The sequence below is a fragment of the Mus caroli genome, chromosome 7, assembly GCF_900094665.2.
Source record: "Mus caroli chromosome 7, CAROLI_EIJ_v1.1, whole genome shotgun sequence".
In the NCBI taxonomy this organism is placed as follows: domain Eukaryota; kingdom Metazoa; phylum Chordata; class Mammalia; order Rodentia; family Muridae; genus Mus; species Mus caroli.
Window position 1 is genome coordinate 48,209,496 of NC_034576.1, and position 18,125 is coordinate 48,227,620.

At 50.0% G+C, this 18,125-nt stretch overlaps 1 protein-coding gene across 1 annotated transcript in view; it reads left to right on the top strand.

The window, feature by feature from the left end:
- The window catches only part of Otog (otogelin), a 69,673-nt gene that overhangs the window by 15,801 nt on the left and 35,747 nt on the right, over positions 1 to 18,125 (top strand). The window contains exons 16-26 of the mRNA XM_021168148.2: positions 3,531 to 3,663; positions 4,218 to 4,395; positions 6,009 to 6,133; positions 6,960 to 7,172; positions 8,356 to 8,548; positions 10,000 to 10,074; positions 10,244 to 10,287; positions 11,525 to 11,678; positions 13,539 to 13,646; positions 15,514 to 15,652; positions 17,991 to 18,125. Of these exons, the coding sequence (XP_021023807.1) occupies positions 3,531 to 3,663; positions 4,218 to 4,395; positions 6,009 to 6,133; positions 6,960 to 7,172; positions 8,356 to 8,548; positions 10,000 to 10,074; positions 10,244 to 10,287; positions 11,525 to 11,678; positions 13,539 to 13,646; positions 15,514 to 15,652; positions 17,991 to 18,125 (1,497 nt within the window). The remainder of the gene's footprint in view (positions 1 to 3,530; positions 3,664 to 4,217; positions 4,396 to 6,008; positions 6,134 to 6,959; positions 7,173 to 8,355; positions 8,549 to 9,999; positions 10,075 to 10,243; positions 10,288 to 11,524; positions 11,679 to 13,538; positions 13,647 to 15,513; positions 15,653 to 17,990) is intronic.

Genomic DNA, 18,125 nt, shown 5'->3' on the forward strand with positions numbered 1-18,125 from the left:
GGAGCTTGGGGCTTTGTCTGCATGACTGATAGTCACAGAATTATGGAGTTGGGGGCTCTGTGGTGTCAGGCACCTGTCTCTGGGAACGTGGCTCACTGTTCCATCCCTTGTAGAGTTTTCTACTGGGTCTCTGGAGCAAGCCTCGCTCAACCAAAACGGTCTGCCTTTCATGGTCCCACATTGAGTGACCTCTTTTCTTTCTCTGTCATGGTCCCTTCTCAGCTGTTCTCCACACAGGGGACTGTCTTCCAAGATGGTCACTTCTGTTGCATCTTGAATGTGGGAACAAAGAGGAGTGACAGAAAGACAGAGCAGTTTCCACTTCTCCCATTCATGCGGCTCAAGAGCCCCAGAGCACATAAGGACCGTGGGGCCCCAGGGTGCCTTGCTCAGCCTTCTCTCTATCACATCCCAGATAGGCAGCCATCCAACCTAAGCCTGTCTAGTTGCTGGATGGTGCTTCTTGATTGCAAGCTTTTTTTCTGCCTCAAGACAGGGTTCCTGCTTTTGATTCTATTTACACGATGAACCTATGGAAGTCCTACTCCTGCAAGTTCAGGGCTGAGCACAGAAAGGGCTACATAGAGGAGTCACACCCAACACCCTTTCAGGTGTTCACAGCTTACAGGCAGGTCACTTGGCATGACATACTACATGATCCGAGGTGTAAAGGAGAGTAGAGTAGCAGAGGAAATAGTCCTGTACATTAGCAGAAAAGAAGGGAAAGCCATTTGGCATTGAACCTAACGGTGTCCCTATAAAGATAGACACAAAAACAAGGAGGAAGCTCGCCCCGAGGGTTGATCGTGCCGGAAAACAATGGCACTGGAATGGTCAGGATGGAGTGTGCTGGGCACAGTCACAGAGGTGGTGGTGGTACCCAGGACGACGTGTATACCCAGTGGGCTGAACTTTGACTTCCTGTATAGCAGCTAATAAGTACAAACCAAGGTAGTAGACATTACCACCCTCCCTGTTTACATTTAATGAGCCATCTTAGAGGCTTTGGGGGGACTTTCATGACTACCCAAATCTTACCTGCCTCCAAGGTCAGATGTTGTCACAGAGTCATGAGACATCCACCTCAAAGGGGTTTCAAACTCAGCTTAGTATTTTAGAGTGTCTTCAGAGTGTTATACAGTTCTTGCCAAGCTAGGACCTATTCCCACATAGCGTTTCCCTTGTTAACATCCTATGCTACCCAAGGCGGTTTTTGCTACTTGTTGCTTTTTCTCTTTTGCTGTGACAGAACACCATGGCCAATAGTAGCTGATAGAACAATGATTTGGGCTTATGGTTCCAGAGGGCATATCCATAATGGTGGAGAAAGCATGGTATCAGGCCACTGGAACAAAAGCTGAGCTATCACATCTCAAGCGCACGCAGGAAACACACCGGGGCCGGTGGGAGAGGAAAAAACTGAATGTGGGCTGAATCTATAAACTGTCAACTCCTCCCCCATGACACACTTCATCCTTTAAGGCTCCTATCCTAAAAGCCTCACAACTCCGAGCACCCACCACCAACCTGGACCAAGTGTTCAAACACATGAGCCTACAGGAGCCTTTCAAAGCAATGCAGCATGGAACTTCCTAAGCAGCCAACAGTATGGATGCCTTGCCATTAGCTAAGGCCACGGTTTACTTGGATTTCATTGGTTTTCACCCAATGCCATGTTTTTTCTGGTCCGGCACCGCATATTAGATATAGTTATAAGTCTTGGGCTCTTTTTGGCTGTCTGTCAGGCTTTCCTAGTTTACAATGACCTTGAAAGCTTGTGAAATCCTGGCCAGTTTCCCCTCCCCCTAGCCACCCGGAGAAGGCTCCCTCCCTTGGGATTTGCTGATGGTTTTGTCTCAGGGTGACATTTGCATATTATTTGCATATTTACATTTGAGGCGACAATCTGTAGCTTCTTTATTTTGTGACTCAATTGTTTCAGGTTTGACCAATGGTAGATTTTTTTCCATTTGGCTCCTGCATCCCTTTTATGTCCTCATATCATATGTGTGGATTTAGGGTCATCTGCACATGTCTTTATTTCCGGCCCTATGGGCAACAACACGTAGGTATGGGTTGGCTACATGTAATAAATGCTGCATGCTAATGTAAGATGTCAATAACAGAAACAGGTGAGAAAGGGGGCAGGCTAGAATGAGCCATGCCATGGTGGATTAGAGCTGGAATGTGAATGCATAGTGAGTTTGTGTTTTTAGATATAGTTCTATATATCTCTATATGTGATATATAGAAATGCTGGTAGGTATACATGTTCATTGGTTATGCAGATACATGCAGGTTATACATATATTTCCCTTTTAGCAACTCAGAGAGCCAAAAAGAAATGTTGTTCTAATGTCAACTTACATCCCTACTGCTGTGGGTTTCTGAGTCCATTATCTAAATGCAATAATGAGACTCGGGAGAGTCTAGCAGTATTCTTAGAGGAATGGGACAGGAAACATATAAGAAAGCATGGCAAAGACAGGTTACAGTTCTCACATGGCCCTGCCAAATGTCACCTTTTGTGCCTCAGTTTTCTGATCTACAAAATGGCGCCACTATTTGCAGCCATGCTTAGATGTGGCGTTTGAGCATAGTGAGGGCTGAGCGACAGAGTTAGCTCCAGGATAGTTCACTGTTATGAGCAGAACACAGCAGTACCAAGGCTTTGCTGTCAGCATGACTCTTCACTCTTGTTCCCGGGGACAGGGACAGCCTTTCCTGCCTCTGCAGCAACCTCTCTGTTCTTTTGTGTGCTTTGCTGGTACCCTATCCCTGCTTACAGCAGCCACTGCTGTACTTACTTATTTAATGTCTCCGTTCCACATAAATTTGCACTCTTGAGCTTGAGAATGCACTTGCCCAGTGTAGTGCAGCCTGCACATGGCAAATACTCAGGGAATCTATGAATGAATAAGATGCAGATGTCTTCCTGTGGGAGAGGTATGAACGGGCGGGTGTGGTAAGTGACATTTTCAAAGTGGAGAACCCAAGGCCCAGGGACTATTAGCTCATTTACTGTTCCCTGCCCCTGCCTACTGTGGTGGTTGAACAGAACCTATGACCTTATTCATATGTGCTAGGTAAGGGCTGACCCTTTACAAAGCCCTGGCCCTTTAAATTTTTTTTTCCACTTTAAGGCGGGGTCTTGCCTCAAAGGCCAAGGTGACTTAGGCTGGCCTTGGACCCTCTCTGCTTCTCTGACAGGCCTGTGGTAGCGTTCTGAGGAGAGTTGGTTTCCGCTTGCCTTTCAGTGGCATACAGAATACGATGTATGAGCAGGTCTCTATGTAAGATCTGCAAACAGAGGCAATTAAAGCTCTGGGTTGCAGTCACGTGAGGGAGCCATGGTTTCCAAAGCTAGACAGAGCTGTGTGGGAGTCACTTCTGCTCTGTGCCTTTGGACAGCTTCTCACTCTCAGCAGCCTGCTCCTCAAGTTGGGCTGAGTCTCTGTCACGGAGGGTTTTGTTTAAGCCATCAGGACAGCACAGACTAATGCTGCCCATTGGCCCTTTGTTTTCTCTAGAACCAGGATGGGGCCTGTGTCCAGTCCGTGTCAGTGATCCTGCACCAGGACCCTCGGAGACAGGTGACCCTGACCCAGGCAGGAGATGTCCTTCTATTTGACCAGTACAAGATCACCCCACCCTACTCAGATGGTATGGCTCGGCTCGGGGTGGTGGTAGCTCAAGACCCTTTCCCCAGCTTCTAAGGGATCTGCGGCATGGGCAATCCCTCACACAGATCAGGCCAGGGGACACTGAACTCAGGAAACAGGACTCCAAAAATGTGCCTTTGTCCCCACTCCGGCATGACAGTGTGACAGTTCCTTTTGACATTAGGCCATTCATGGGACTGTTTCCTGTCTCTAGGCTCAGTATTTATTCCCCCTCACCAGAATTGAGTCTAATCCACTGTGATTGTATGGTTGCACAAAAATGGGTCATTATACAAGTCTTCCTGTGTTAGAGCAAGAAACTATACTCCCTCAGGAAGAGACGGGCTGTTACTTGGAACCCACAATGTAACATTTCTTCCCAGAGGCTGCATGGTAGGTTATGCCAGGGTTTGGCAAATCAATCCTGAGGCAGGGCTTTCTGCAGGATGAAGCCAGAGCTGTGTGCAGATGTGGGAGTGGACCAAACAGTTGGTGGCAGAACCCTGGGCCGTACTAACAAAATTGCTTACGTCCCACTTCCCATTCTGTGGCCAGATGCTTTTGAGATCCGGAGGCTGTCCTCCGTGTTCCTGAGGGTGAGGACCAATGTGGGCGTGCGGATCCTCTATGACCGGGAAGGGTTGCGACTTTACCTGCAAGTGGACCAGCGATGGGTGGAGGACACCGTGGGCCTCTGTGGCACCTTCAACGGCAACACGCAGGACGACTTCCTGTATGTGTTCCTGCCCTGTGACAGGAAGGAGAGGGAGACCCATGGGCCCCTTAGGGTCTGCATCCAGAGACGTTGCCACACACACACACACACACACACACACACACACACACACCACCTAGTTTGCTTTTCCACACTTAAATTGAAGTATGATTGGTTAAAATGATGGTCACAGTCTTCTGCATGTGGAAAGATCACTTAGTGGATTTGGTTCCTGGGTCCTACTCTTACGAATCTCATTTAAGCCTTGTTTTCCATAAGCACTCCCACAATCCTAAGGTAGATAGGTTAGGCCATGAGAAGTTTCTGGGTTTGATTAGTCCCAGACGTTTACTTGTTTTAACAACTGTGAGCACCTTTAGGTGAAGATAAGATCCCACAAGCCAGAGACACTAGTGTTCCCACTGCCTGCCCCAGGAGGCCACTATGACCATTCCCTACAGGGTGCTTGAATACTTTTGAGTTTGTACAATGCATGCCTCCCAGTATACAGAGGGAAGCCATTTCCCATGAGCTGAAAGTTGAGAGAATGCATTCTCTGGGCGTGGCCACAGTTTAAGAATTTGGAAAGGGACAGTAGTCTGCTGCTCAGAAAGGAGAAGGGTGAGAATGAGCTTGAGGCTGGAGAGTCTCGGCCAGTTCTTCAAGATATAGAGATACGGAAGGCATCCCAGAGTCAGAAGGAGGGGTCCAGCTTTGCTACGAAGAACAAGACGCCTTAAGCTTTGCGAGGTGTGCCCACGAATAAGTGAAGCTTTTTCCTGTCTTGCCCAGTAGGGCTGGTGTTTGGGCAGCTGGCCAGAGTGGTGGAGGCAGACCCTGGTTTAGTGTGTGGGCTGCTCACTGCTCTCCAGGCATGTGTGAGTTCTGCCTTGTTTAGTTAGAACGCTCACAACTCAGAGCAGTAATGCAGGCATTGTGGGAGTCATGGTGGACGTCATGGTGAGCGTCATGGTGGGCATCATGGTAGGCATCATCATGGGCATTATGGTGAGAGTCATGGTGAGTGTCAGGCAGCACCCTACCCACACAGAATACTGGCTCTTTTTCTGTAGCACTCACACTGGGTTTTGCTGATTGTGGACACTAGCTGTGTTGTAGATGCACGCTTGTCTCAGCTTTCTCTCCCCTTTTCCCCATGCATGATCCATTTCCTACCTACATCCCAGGAGGGGAGATGGAGAAGGTCATAGGTCGCTGGGGTCTGATATTCTTTCTAAGAGTTAGAGCTGGGGGTAGTGGCTGAAAGCATACAATCCTACGCCCCGTGTGATCCCTTTGGGTCTTATTACATGGGATTGTGTATGAGCACGTCTTTAATTGTGTGTGTGTTGAACGTGGCTATACACAACACCTTGACAACTGGTGTGTCTGGCATGCAATTGTGCAGTGTGTGTGTTTATATGCATGCGTATTTCTGATTGTTGCTGTGTGCAAGCGGTCTATCCCAGACTGTGCGTGCTCACCTGGAAGTGACTCAGAGTACATCCTCATGCCGACCCTGTGACCATGTGTTTAGATGTAAGCCAATGGCTGCTTGTGTGGGTAGATGTTCTGTGGATCCCCGTGTCTGCATGAACAAGTGTGCAACTGTCGCTTTGCCACGGCTACAGGTCTCCAGTGGGTGTCCCTGAGAACACACCACAGCTGTTCGGCAATTCGTGGAAAACCCTGTCTGCCTGCGTCCCACTGGTCCCTGGCTCCTTGCTGGACCCCTGCGATGTGCATCTGCAAGCTGGTGGGGACTGGGGTCCTGGGGGGTCCTGGGGAGGCCTGGGGAGTGGAGTGGAGGTGAACTGTTTTGAGAAAGGCGAGATGGCAACCCAAAGTGAGGGTGCTGGTCAGACGCGTAGGAGTGACAGAAGGAGAAGCCACAGGGAGGGGACAGAAGGGGATGAAGGCCAGGTGGGTGGGAGGCTTCCTGTCAAATCACTGTCACCGATACTCACCTCAGTACTGGATACCCATCCCAGATCCTCACAAGTGTCCAACCAGGTCCCTCCATGCCTGCTGCCCTGAACTCTGCTCCAACCATGAAAGTGTCCATGCTGTTCTGACACACAGGTCTGCCCTCCTCCCAAGCTCTGCACCCATGTAGCCCCACTTCACCAGCCATGCTCTTACCTGATTCTGGCTACTTGAATTAAAGTAGCAGTTGCCTAGCCCACCCCTCCCCAGACTGCCTAGCCTTTCCCTAGGTTTCTCTGTGCCCTACGTTCATGGTTTTTCTACCTGACTAGCAAAATTGTTTACTGATTGTCTCTTCTAACCAGTTTGGCTATGTGAGGGTCTGGAATTTGGTCAGCAATTTTCATTTCTGTGTCTCCCTTAACAGACAGATCCTTACCTGGTATGAGGTAGAATCATTGCATGAAGTATCTGCCCATATTCCTGCTGTGTGCATGCACATGCTCATGTACATACATGTGCTAGTCATAGAAGTGCACACATGTGTGCACACAAATGAACACATGCATGCACATGTGCACACACACGCACACGGCTGAGTCTTGGGGCAGCAGGCAGCCAGACCCCTGCTCACTGACCATATCTTCACATTCCAGCCTCCTATGCGCTGCAGTCCTGCAGTGTGCTCACGGGAGAGCTCTTTGCACCCTGCTCTGCATATCTGAGCCCAATACCCTACTTCGAGCAATGCCGCAGGGATGCCTGCCGCTGTGGGCAGCCCTGCCTTTGTGCCACGCTGGCCCACTATGCACGACTATGCCAGCGCCATGGACTCCCGGTTGACTTCCGTGCCCATCTGCCAGCCTGTGGTGAGTGCCCCACCCCTGTACATCCATGAGAGCCTAGGATCCAGACACAGGTGTCCCCTAGCCCTGGATGCTCTAATGCAGAGCCCTGTGTCCTCCAGCCTGACTGCCACTCAAAGCTGCTTCTCTCCCTGCCAGTGTGGTCTGTAAGCTTAACACTTGGGACATAATTGCTCCATATCCTGTCAGCTTGGCCAAGCACAACTTAGCCCCCTGCTCACCTCCCCTTCTGCCACCTCCATGGGCAGTTTCCTCCAGAGCCATTTTTGTACTGCAGGAGGATGGGCACACTGAAGAGCACTGGCTCCGAAACCAGTTTGAGGTCACAGGCACTTTAACATATGTGCCCCTCTGATGCCCCTTGAGTCTTAGTCCTTACTGCCCTGATTCCCTGAGCAAAAAAGAATTGTGCTGGGAGCCAGGGGCTCTGAGTTCTCGTCCAGCCAGGCATGTAACGTGCTTTGTGATACTGCACAAAGCTCTGTTGGTGTCTGAATTAGTGTCTCTAGAGGTGTTTGGATAGAATCTGTCATTCCCAATGCTGGCTATACACACTCAAGTAATTTAAAAATAAAAATGCTCGATCATCCCTTATCCACATCCTGTATCCATGAAAACATCACTTCTAATTGTGGGTTCCTAACATCTGCACTGTTTATAAGCTCATGTGAGCTGGCTTTTGATGAGAATCCTGGGATGGAGAATAGCTGATTCTGGCAGTTTCAGTGGATTTGTGGCCTTGGTGCTGTGTGAGGTTCCTGGGGATAGGATGGTGGCCTGATGAGGAGATGACAGGCCTGAACCCTAGGACAAATATGTTGGAGAGAGAGTCTGTGATCTTCCCAGTGAGGGACGCATGCTTGTGTGTGTTCACACACCTGTGAGAGCCATGTGTTTGTGTGTGCATAACAGGCTGGGCTCTGAGCGGCTGGGGTCTTGACCTCTGCTCTTCCCCAGGACCCTTAAGAACAGAGCCTGCTTTTCCAGGCTGATTGTAATGGATGCTGTCTTGACAGATCAGTACAGTGACACATTTCTTTGACCCTGGGCTGCTCTGTGACCAGGGACAGGGCAAATGTCTTACCCTCTCTGAGTTTTTTTTTTTTTTTCTTGTCAAGATGCTAAACCCACCCCACACAGTTGTGAGAAGAAGAGAGACCAAGTTTGGTCTCCTTTCTCCCTACAGCACTGTCCTGTGAGGCCACTAAGGAGTACAGCCCTTGTGTGACCCTGTGCGCACCGACATGCCAGGACCTGGCCAGCCCTGATGCCTGTAGGGCTAACGGAGGTGGCAACTTCAGCAGGGAGGAGTGCGTAGAGGGTTGCACCTGCCCACCGGACACATTTCTGGACACACAGGCTGACCTCTGTGTCCCCAGGTGAATGGCCAGTCTGGAATCTGGGAGAGGTAGGGAGGGAGGCTAGGGTCTGCTCTGGACAGCTGGGCTGAGCCTCTCTACCCATGCTTCCTCCCACCAGCATGCAGGCCTTGCTGGGAGAGGCAAGTAGCTCCCTCTGCTGAAACTGTTCCCGGGCCTCTCTCTCCTTCCTGTAAAACAGATTGCACCAGAGCCATGACACCTCTCTCTCCTTAGCTCTCTTCTCCCATGAACATCTGTGCATGCCTCAGCCTGCCCAGGACATTTCTAGGCCCTGAAAATCCAACAGAGACCAGAGTAGAGTGTAGTTTCCCAAGTCCACAATCGAAGGTGGAAAGACAGACCCTCCTCCCCAAAACAGGCCCTTAGGGGACTGGGGAGGTCAGGAGAGCTGGAAAGCCACACAGAGTGTGAGGCTAGAGGTCCTGGTTGTGGTACACAGCTGAGGCAGGGGGGGGGGCTTAGCAGAAGTGGCCTCTGAGTGGCCATGAGGTGAGGGAAGGCAGGAGGGAGCCTGAGGTGAGAACTGCTCTGTAGCCCGGCTGGAGGAAGCTGTGACTAGAGGTAGACTGGGAAGAGTGACCCACATGAGTTTAGGATGACTGGCAAGGCTTCTGGGGTCTTAGCCTCAGTTTCTCTGTCTGTGAAATGGTCTATTAATTGCTTGGAGGTATACTGGCAGTGAAGAAAAGAAGTCGCTCCCTTTTAGGTGGCAAATGGGACTCACTCAGAAGCTTATCACACTGCAGGGCTCTCCAGTAGATTTCAGCCATGTACCCACCAACGTCCTTAATAAAAGCCTCAGAGAGATATACAGGAAAGACAAGGAATTGGCTGGAGAGTTCTGGGGAAGACGATTCCAGGGTCCCTCCCTTGGGTCCCCGAGACTTAGCCGGTTCTGCCCTAAGGCCAGCAGTTTTGGACTCAACCATGAGAGCTGTGTGATATGGACATATAGCCAGTGACTGCAGATAAGGATAAAAGACAGAGCGACACTCTTATATCCCAGGGTCCCAGAGAAGAATCTGGGAGACAATGCCTGGGAAGGCCTAGCCTGAGTCTCCAGCCAAGCATCAACAGTGACCTGTCAGGGCAGATGCTGGGCCTGAATGGCTCTGATGCCACTCCAGAACAGTATCCATTTTAATATGGACTGGGGCCCGGAGGTGGAGCTCTGAGCTGGGCCCTCTGTGCTCTGTCCTCTAAGTTGGGCTGCTTTTGGTGGGGGTGATGAGTGGGGGAGTGGGGTCAGGGAGGCTGAAGACCTTTCAGAAGCCAACCATGGTCCCCAACCTGGCACTGAGTCCTATGTCTGGCTTTCTAGCTCCCTCGAGACGTGTCACACCCCAGGGATTGCTGTCACCTCTCTCCACACACCCTTGTCTGAGAGTGGGGCCCTGGGTGTCTTCATTTCCACTACCGAGTCTGCTCTAATCCTTCTGTTTCCATAGGAACCAATGCTCTTGCCATTTCCAAGGAGTGGACTACCCCCCTGGGGACAGTGACATCCCTTCCCTGGGCCACTGGTGAGCTTCCTGGGTATCCGCTGCTACATGGGAAGTAGCACCCACATTCTTACTCTGTGTGAGGGATGGTGGTGGGGAGGGATAGTAAGTAGGGGCCCAAGGGCAATAGCCTGTGCTGTGTGGGTCCCTAATGACCAGCTGGGCTGATCACTCCCCTGACTCTCTGCAGCCACTGCAAAGATGGGGTCATGAGCTGTGACAGCCGAGCCCCAGGTAAGCAGGGCTGAAAGGGGGGCTTTGGGGTGGTGGGAAGTGGCTGTGGAGAAGAGAGTGAAGAACTGGGGTGCTGGTGAGGATGAGGTGAGCCTACTCTAGCTTGCCCTGACATGGGAGCTGGTGTTCTTGAACTCTTGGCAGAGGTCCCAGCTTATAGAGTGGTACCCCATCTCCGCTTCAACCTGCTGGAGAGCACTTGGGGATCTAAGAAAGTTGCTTGTCTTTGCTAGTCCTGGATATTTTTCCCCCCTCTGAGCTGCCAAATATCTTCTGAGAAGGGTTCTGTTCAACCCAGGAGTAGACATGAGGTCCCAGAGATGGAACAGCAGTTTGGACTTTTGAGCTTCTCCATAGCACATAGGTCAGGGATGATACAGTAGTAAACAACTCGTGGGGTGCCTGGAAGTGGCAGAGCATGAGGGTTAGAGCATCCTCAGAGGGCCCATGGAGAACGGGGCAGAGATTGGTAAGCATACGCCCAGTGATTAAGAGGAGGCCTGGAGGCTGGGTCCACTAGGTAACTGTAGTGACACGCCTCATCCCTCTGAACCGTCATAGATAATTCTGAATCCTCCCTCCTACCCTCATTTCCTGTCCTGTCTCCAGAGCATCTTCACTAGGGGTTTCTCCTGGCTTGGATTTCTTCCTCTTTTGGGTCTGGCTCCTTCTTTCTGTTCTATTCTCTCCTGGCGGTGGAACTTAACTGCCTTTTATTGGGCTCCCTAAAATAATCACTCACACAAGTGTGACTGTGCATGGCAGACTTTGCTGAAGACGGGGAGGGTTATGTCGGAGAAACAGACGCAGCCAGGAACTGACTCTCCCCATTTAAAATCCTCTGGCCACCACTCTAGACCACTCATCTTTGGGTCCCTCACCTCGTCATACTGGGACCCTTCCATTCAGTTCCTGCTGCCTTTAGACGGCAGGACAGTCCTCCATTCTATCCTCTGAGAGGGGAGATGCAGGGCACTTGCAATAAAAAGTAAGAGAAGTGTGGGGGGGTGTGGAACTCATGGTGCCACTGGCAGTACAGAGGCCCCGTTTACCTCGGGTGCTGCTGACGAGGGCTGTCCTGTAGTGTGAGAAGGACCTATCTACTTTGTCCCTGTGATGCGGGAACCCACACCATACACAGAAGCTGCCCATCCCTTCCAGCTGCCCACACAGCACCACCACCAGCCCAGATGCAGTCCAGCCCAGGGCCTGTGCCATGTAACCCCCTTTCTTCCAGCTGCTGCCTGTCCAGCAGGCCAGGTGTTCATGAACTGCAGTGAGCTGCACCCAGACCCTGAGCTCAGCAGGGAGAGGACGTGTGAGCAGCAGCTGCTGAACCTGAGCGTGCCAGCACGTGGCCCCTGCCTGTCGGGCTGTGCCTGTCCCCAGGGGTATGTATCTACACGACTAGAAACTCGCCTGCCTGCCTGAATCCACGGTAGCAGATCTGGGCACGTCAGGTCGGAGATGATCCTCACACAGTTGAGGATGGAGGAGACAGTGTGGCTGTGATGTCTATGGGGAGCCCGGGAGGAACAGGAGCGTGAGAGCTCAGCCTGGAATGGAGCCTGTCAGGTTCTGCTTCCTGCGAGCCATGGGACCTCAGATGAGGAAGGCACCTGTTCCTCTGATACTCAGTGTTTCAGTGGTAAAAGGAGCACCGAACACTTATCACCATAACAGATGGATTAAACAAGGCTTCAAAGCGGAAGCATGGAGACAGGTGTCCTATGTACCCCAAATGCCCAAGGGACCCCATAATCAAAGAGCAGGCACCAGAAGACCCAGGCTAGCTCTCAGCCTCCTTCCATGATCACAGCCCTCGATGGAGGGTGGCGCCCCTGGAATAATCCAAAAAGAAAACCACACCTACAAGAGCAGCCTCCCTCCTGGGTGTCCAGATGATGCACAGAGGCTGCAGGCTGTGGGGAGCTACAGGAGCTGGGCTTGTGGCTGTGCTGTGTACACAGGGGCCAGCGCTTAGCTCTGCCAGTGACTTTCTCAGGTCTGGGCCAAAGGAGGCCCCCAGAGCCACCTCCGCCCCATGACTTGGCAACATGGGGTTGTGCCCTTCAGTCTGTGCTGAGATTAGTGGTCATTTGGGAGCCCTGGCTTGGGTCTGGCAACCAAAGGGCATGAAATGAGGGTCAGAGCTCTTGCAGTGGGTGGGGCAGGACACAGCCTGCTGGAGCTTTACAATGTTTAAGACACCGATGTTCCCTGTCAGTCTCAAAGTGGGGAGGGGCTTACTCATTTCACAGAAGACAAAACAGACCAGGGCCAGAGGGAGGGGAGTAGTCTGCTGAAGGAACCGGGCTCAGACCAAAACTCCTTTATTGCAAGCTCTGCTCCTTGCCTAGAGTGGTAGGGAACACAGTGTGGAGTATGTGCTTGCTCCTTCCCCAGCCAGGGCACTTACCTGCATAGGATCCTTGCTTTACCTACAACCACCCAGACCTCAGACAGTGGAGTGTGTCACTGAAGACCTCTTGAAATACTGTCCTGTTTGCACAAGCCTGCCTCTCAGCCTGAGGTATCTGCAGTCAGGAGCCAGGGTCTTTCACTGTTCAGATTGTGACCATACAGAGATAGATTCTGACCTGGCCTGGCTCCTTGGTCTGGATTTGGGTCTGCTCAGGATGCTTGGAGGGTATATATAGACCACTCCGTGGGGAATCCACCTGTACTCCCATGGGGCTCATGAAAGGGGGACTGTGACAGGGAGGCAGTTCTACAATCCTGAAAAGTCCTTTTGATGGGAAAAGGCTCCCAAAGATGCTCCAATACCATCAACAACTCCTCTCCAGGACCCACTGAGCCCACAGTTAGCTACTTCTGCACCCTGGTCAACATGTCTCTAAGGTTATCTAAGAATGCACAATGCTGGGCATTGCTCCAAAGGACCCTGGGGCTATTATAGGGGTGTCAGTAGCTATTCTAGTTTGCTTTCTGTTGCTGTGATAAATCACCCTGACCAAAAGCAACTTGAGAGAGGAAGGGGTTTATCTGGGCTGTACTTTCAGGTCAGAGTCCATCACTGAGGGAAGTCAGGACAGGAACTCAAGTGGTTCTTGAAGCAGAGTCATGGAGGAATGCTGCTAACTGGATTTCTCTGTAGCTCATGGAGAGCTAGCATTCTTATGTAGCCCAGGCCTACCTGCCTAGGGATGGCACCACCCGTGGTGGACTGGGTCTTACTACAAATCTAGAAGGAATGCTCTTTTGACCACTGGCTTACTGTGTCCCTCCAGCCTGCTCAGACATGGGGACGCATGCTTCCCACCAGAGGAGTGTCCATGTACCTGGAAGGGGAAGGAATATTTCCCTGGGGACCAGGTAGTCTCTTCCTGCCACACCTGGTAAGTCTCTGAGCTGGCTTCATGTTGTTTTTCCTTTACCAAGTTCACATTGACTATTGATATAGCTTGTTTATATGCACAAATATAAATATGAAATAATACCTAGAATATTTGTTATTATTTACAGGAATGGTCAGACATGTCTATGAACATATACACTTGAATATTTGTAACCATGATAATGTGTTTATATATTTAGATGAACAATATATATGTATATATATGTCATATATATGCATGTGATTGAACATACATATGGTATATATATATATACATATATATGCATGTGAATGAACATACATGGACAAACATAAAAAGGCAGGTGCCAGAGAGTTGAATTAATTCAGTAATATATCGGTAAGAATTTACATATGCATAATGGTGTATTTACATATATTTATGTGTATATGCATCTATTTAGTACATATATGTGCAGAGCAAGGGATTATGTACTAAATATATGTATGCTTGTATTCACTTGAATGAAGATGTGTGAATATGTGATTTGTGTTTTGCCTATGAATACAGAAATGTTCATATTCAAAGATATGAGTATGTATGAGTGTATATATGGGTGTATTTCCACATTGTTCATTCAGTAATATCAGCACACATATACAGAAGTGTGCACCCAGATTAGAACCCAGATTGGTTTCAGTGGTGACAGGCTGCGGCCCAGGAGCCTAGCAGAGACTCTTAGAGAGGTCACTTTAGAGAGTCATCCAACCAATGACAGCTGGCCCCCAGTTCCTGTCTTATGTATAGTGGAAAATGCTCCATCTTTTTTCAGCCCAGAGGATGTCTTCCCATGCCAGTAGTATGGTCACAGTCAAGACCTAAAGCACAGACGTTTTTGTATAAGCACGGTGTGTGTGTGTACCATCAGAGCCATGGCTGTCCGACTTAGGAAGTCCCAGGGTGGGATGTCAGGACTCATAGCCCCGTGAGGGTGTGCTCCAATGCAGGATCTCATGGAGGGTGGCCCAAGGTGACTGGTTGGTTAAATTACTGAGTCTAGTTGGTTTGAACCTGTCAGAGTGAAGTCTTCAACCTTTTAGTTCTGCCTTTAAAATACACTTCTAATGTGACTATGCCTTCAGCTTTCAACTGCCATGAGTCCACCCTGAGCCCCTGCCCTCTTGTCTCTAATTCACTGCAGTCCCCTCCCAAGTGGCCTTTCCCTCCCTCTGGCCTCCAGAGTCTTCCTCTTGCATTCCTAGGAAGAAGTCACACCCTCATGTGGCCTGCTTGGACAGCTCACCACTGCCCTCCAAACCTCTGCTGCCCTCTTATCCTTGGGCTGTCCTCTCGGCTGTTATCACCTGAGTAGTCCTCGGGGTCACTGTAGACTGCACCCCCTTCCCACAATGCTCTTCTTCCAAATGTCCACATCACTAACTTTCTCAGCTCCTTGAAGTCTTTGCTCCCATGTCTCTGATGACCCGGTTTAAATCTGTGGGCTCATTCCTAAACACAGCCCAATTCCCTCCATGCCCCAACCCTGCCCCAGCACGGCCTGCCTGCTAAGACAGCCAGGATACCTACTTCTTCTCTAGGAGACAAGCTCCACTAAGCCAAAGGGCTTTTCTTCTGTTTTGTTCACTGATATTTCTCAAATTCTTGGAAGAATACCTGAGATGTGTTCACCACCAAGGTCTGTTGAATGAGTGAAAAATAAAGAAATTAATGAGTAATAAAATGTGCAATCAGTCTGCCTCCCTGGCTTCCGATGGAGGTTGCTATGCTTGCTGATGCCCTTCTTTGGTACACATACTGTGTGCATTCAGCAGGCAGTGGCTTCATCAAGAGCATCCCAGTATGGTGTAAAGTGCATTCTGTGAGCTGTCTCTGTGTGCATATGTTCCAGTGTGTGCCAGCGGGGCTCATTCCAGTGCACCCTGCACCCCTGTGCCTCCACCTGTACCACCTACGGGGACCGACACTACCGCACATTTGACGGGCTTCCATATGACTTTGTAGGGGCGTGCAAAGTGCACCTGGTCAAGGTGAGTTACGGGCTGTGTTTACACAGCAGGTTCCGTGGGTACCTAGAGTAACTAGGGACCAGGACCTGTCAGATGTGTGGGTGATCTGGACCCCGGGCGGATGCATAGTTGTTGTGTGTGTGTTGGGGGAGGTCTAAGCCCTGAAGTGCTAACTTCCGGAGACAGCTTCCAGAGAAGTGGGTCAGGGTGAAGGAAACCGTATTTCCTGTGTACTCCAGCACAGCTTTGGCCCATTCATCCTGATGTCCTTTTCTGCTTGTGAGGGAGAGCATTCACACCGTTGCAGCTTTGGTCTACTGATCGTCTTTGTGGATTCTCCCACTTAATTTCCACAGCATGGACTGGTCGGGATGGTTGTCCCCAAGCGAGAGATGTGTCACCCTTGGCCTGGAGAAGTTAGGGCTCATGCTTGAGGTGACACATCTAGGTGGCCGCAGAACCAGGAAATAGGAATAGGAAAGCGGTAGGTTTCGGAAGTTGTGCACTGAGGGTTTTTGTTCACATAGAGGAAGAGGATTTGGGCAGCCCAGTGAATGTGAGAAGGAGAGGGCATACCAGCAGGGTTGGGGAGAAGGCAGGACCGGAGATTCCTGGAGACACTGATTTCCTTATGTGCATCTGCCTCATCCCGTGAGGGTCGGCAATCACTGTAGTGACAGAGCCGAACATGCACTTATTATTGACTTTTGTGGTCAGAGCTCGCACATGCTGGCAAAGTGGAACCTCTCACCAGGTCTTGCCTATGGATGAATGTTGTGCTGGAGTCTTTCACGTAATGCTAATAACTCCATGAGACACATATCACTGAACCTGTGCCATTTGGTTTTAGTTTTGTTATGTGTCTATGTATTTGAGATGAAGGTCTTGCCATGTTGCCCAAGATGAATCCAGATTCTCAGGTTTGAGTGAGCTCTGTCACAATCTCCTGAGCAGAGGGAGGACAGACATAAACCATGGTGCCCATATTGAAAAAAAAGAATTTTAATTAGTTCTGAGACAGAGTCTTTGTCTGTCTCTGTCTCTCTGTCTCTCTCTGTCTCTCCGTCTGTCTGTCTGTCTGTCTGTCTGTCTCTCTCTCTCTGTCTCTCTCTCTCTCTCTCTCTCTCTCTCTCACACACACACACACACACACACACACACACACACACACACACACACACACACACACTGTTTAGGTTATATGAATAAGACACCACAGCTTTCTTTTCTCATTTTATAGTGTGCCTTGGGTATTATTACCCACTGTCAGTACATGCTCTGGGTTTTACTTGTTTGTTTTTCGTTTTGTTTTGCTTTAAGACAGAGTTCCTCTGTGTAGCCCCAACTATCCCGATACTTGCTCTGTAGATCAGGTTGACCTAAGACCCACGAGTTTCACCTGTCTCTGCCTCCCAGGAGCGGATTAAAGGTGTGCACCACCACCTCAACTGTGCTATGATATTTTTAATGCTGGTTGGAATGTTCTGCACAGAGAGTACTATACCACATGGGGATGCATGAGTTTTAGCTCGGTGGCAGTACTTCAGGGATGCAACAAAGACATATGTGGCTACATCTCTTAGTTCTTAGGAGTGGAATTACTGAAGAAAAATGGTATATATTTAATATGTTATTGATACAGGCAAGCTTCCAGCATAGACCACTTATATGTAAGGTAGAATATACAGTCTGTAAGACATCTTAAACAGTATGCAAGACCATGGGTCTCCTCTCCATCCCTGTTACACCAATTCACTTACTCATTCATCCCTCAGACCCTTTGGGGGAGAGTCACCGCCTGCTAAACACTACACTAGGCAGCCAGAAAATGACACTAAACATCGGAGAACTGAAGAAAGCTGCCCAAAGCCACACAGTTGATGAGAACTATGTTCAGGGCTGGGGAGGTTGCTGGGACAATAGAACTATTGCTTTGCAGCATGGGGGCTTGAGATCATTACCAGGAGCCACATAAAAGCTGGGCTGAACTTGTTGTATGCCCAGTGTGGTGGAGGCAGAGACAAGCAAATCCCTGGGGCTCCCTGGACCGACCTAGCCAACTTGGTGAGTTCCAGGCCAGTGGGAGGCAGAGATAGGGTGCTTCACTATCAAGGTGGATAGAATCCAGCAATGTCATCCAAGCTCATTCCCTGGCTTCCACAGTGCATGTGCATACATATCTGTGCACAGCTGCACATGTTACACACACACACACATGTGCACACAAACCCCTCCACTCCAACACTCACAAAAAATAAATGGGTGAAACATTCCCTTAAACTCCACATCCCTTCTCTTTTGTGCTCTTCGTGGGACGTCTCCTCTCCCTGGCTGTACTGGCTTCTTCTCTTCTCCTCAGAGTACATCTGAGCTCAGCTTCTCTGTCATGGTGGAGGATGTGAACTGCTATGGCTCCGGCGTCATCTGCAGGAAGTCCATCTCCATCAACGTTGGCAGCTCACTCATCATCTTTGATGATGACTCGGGGGATCCC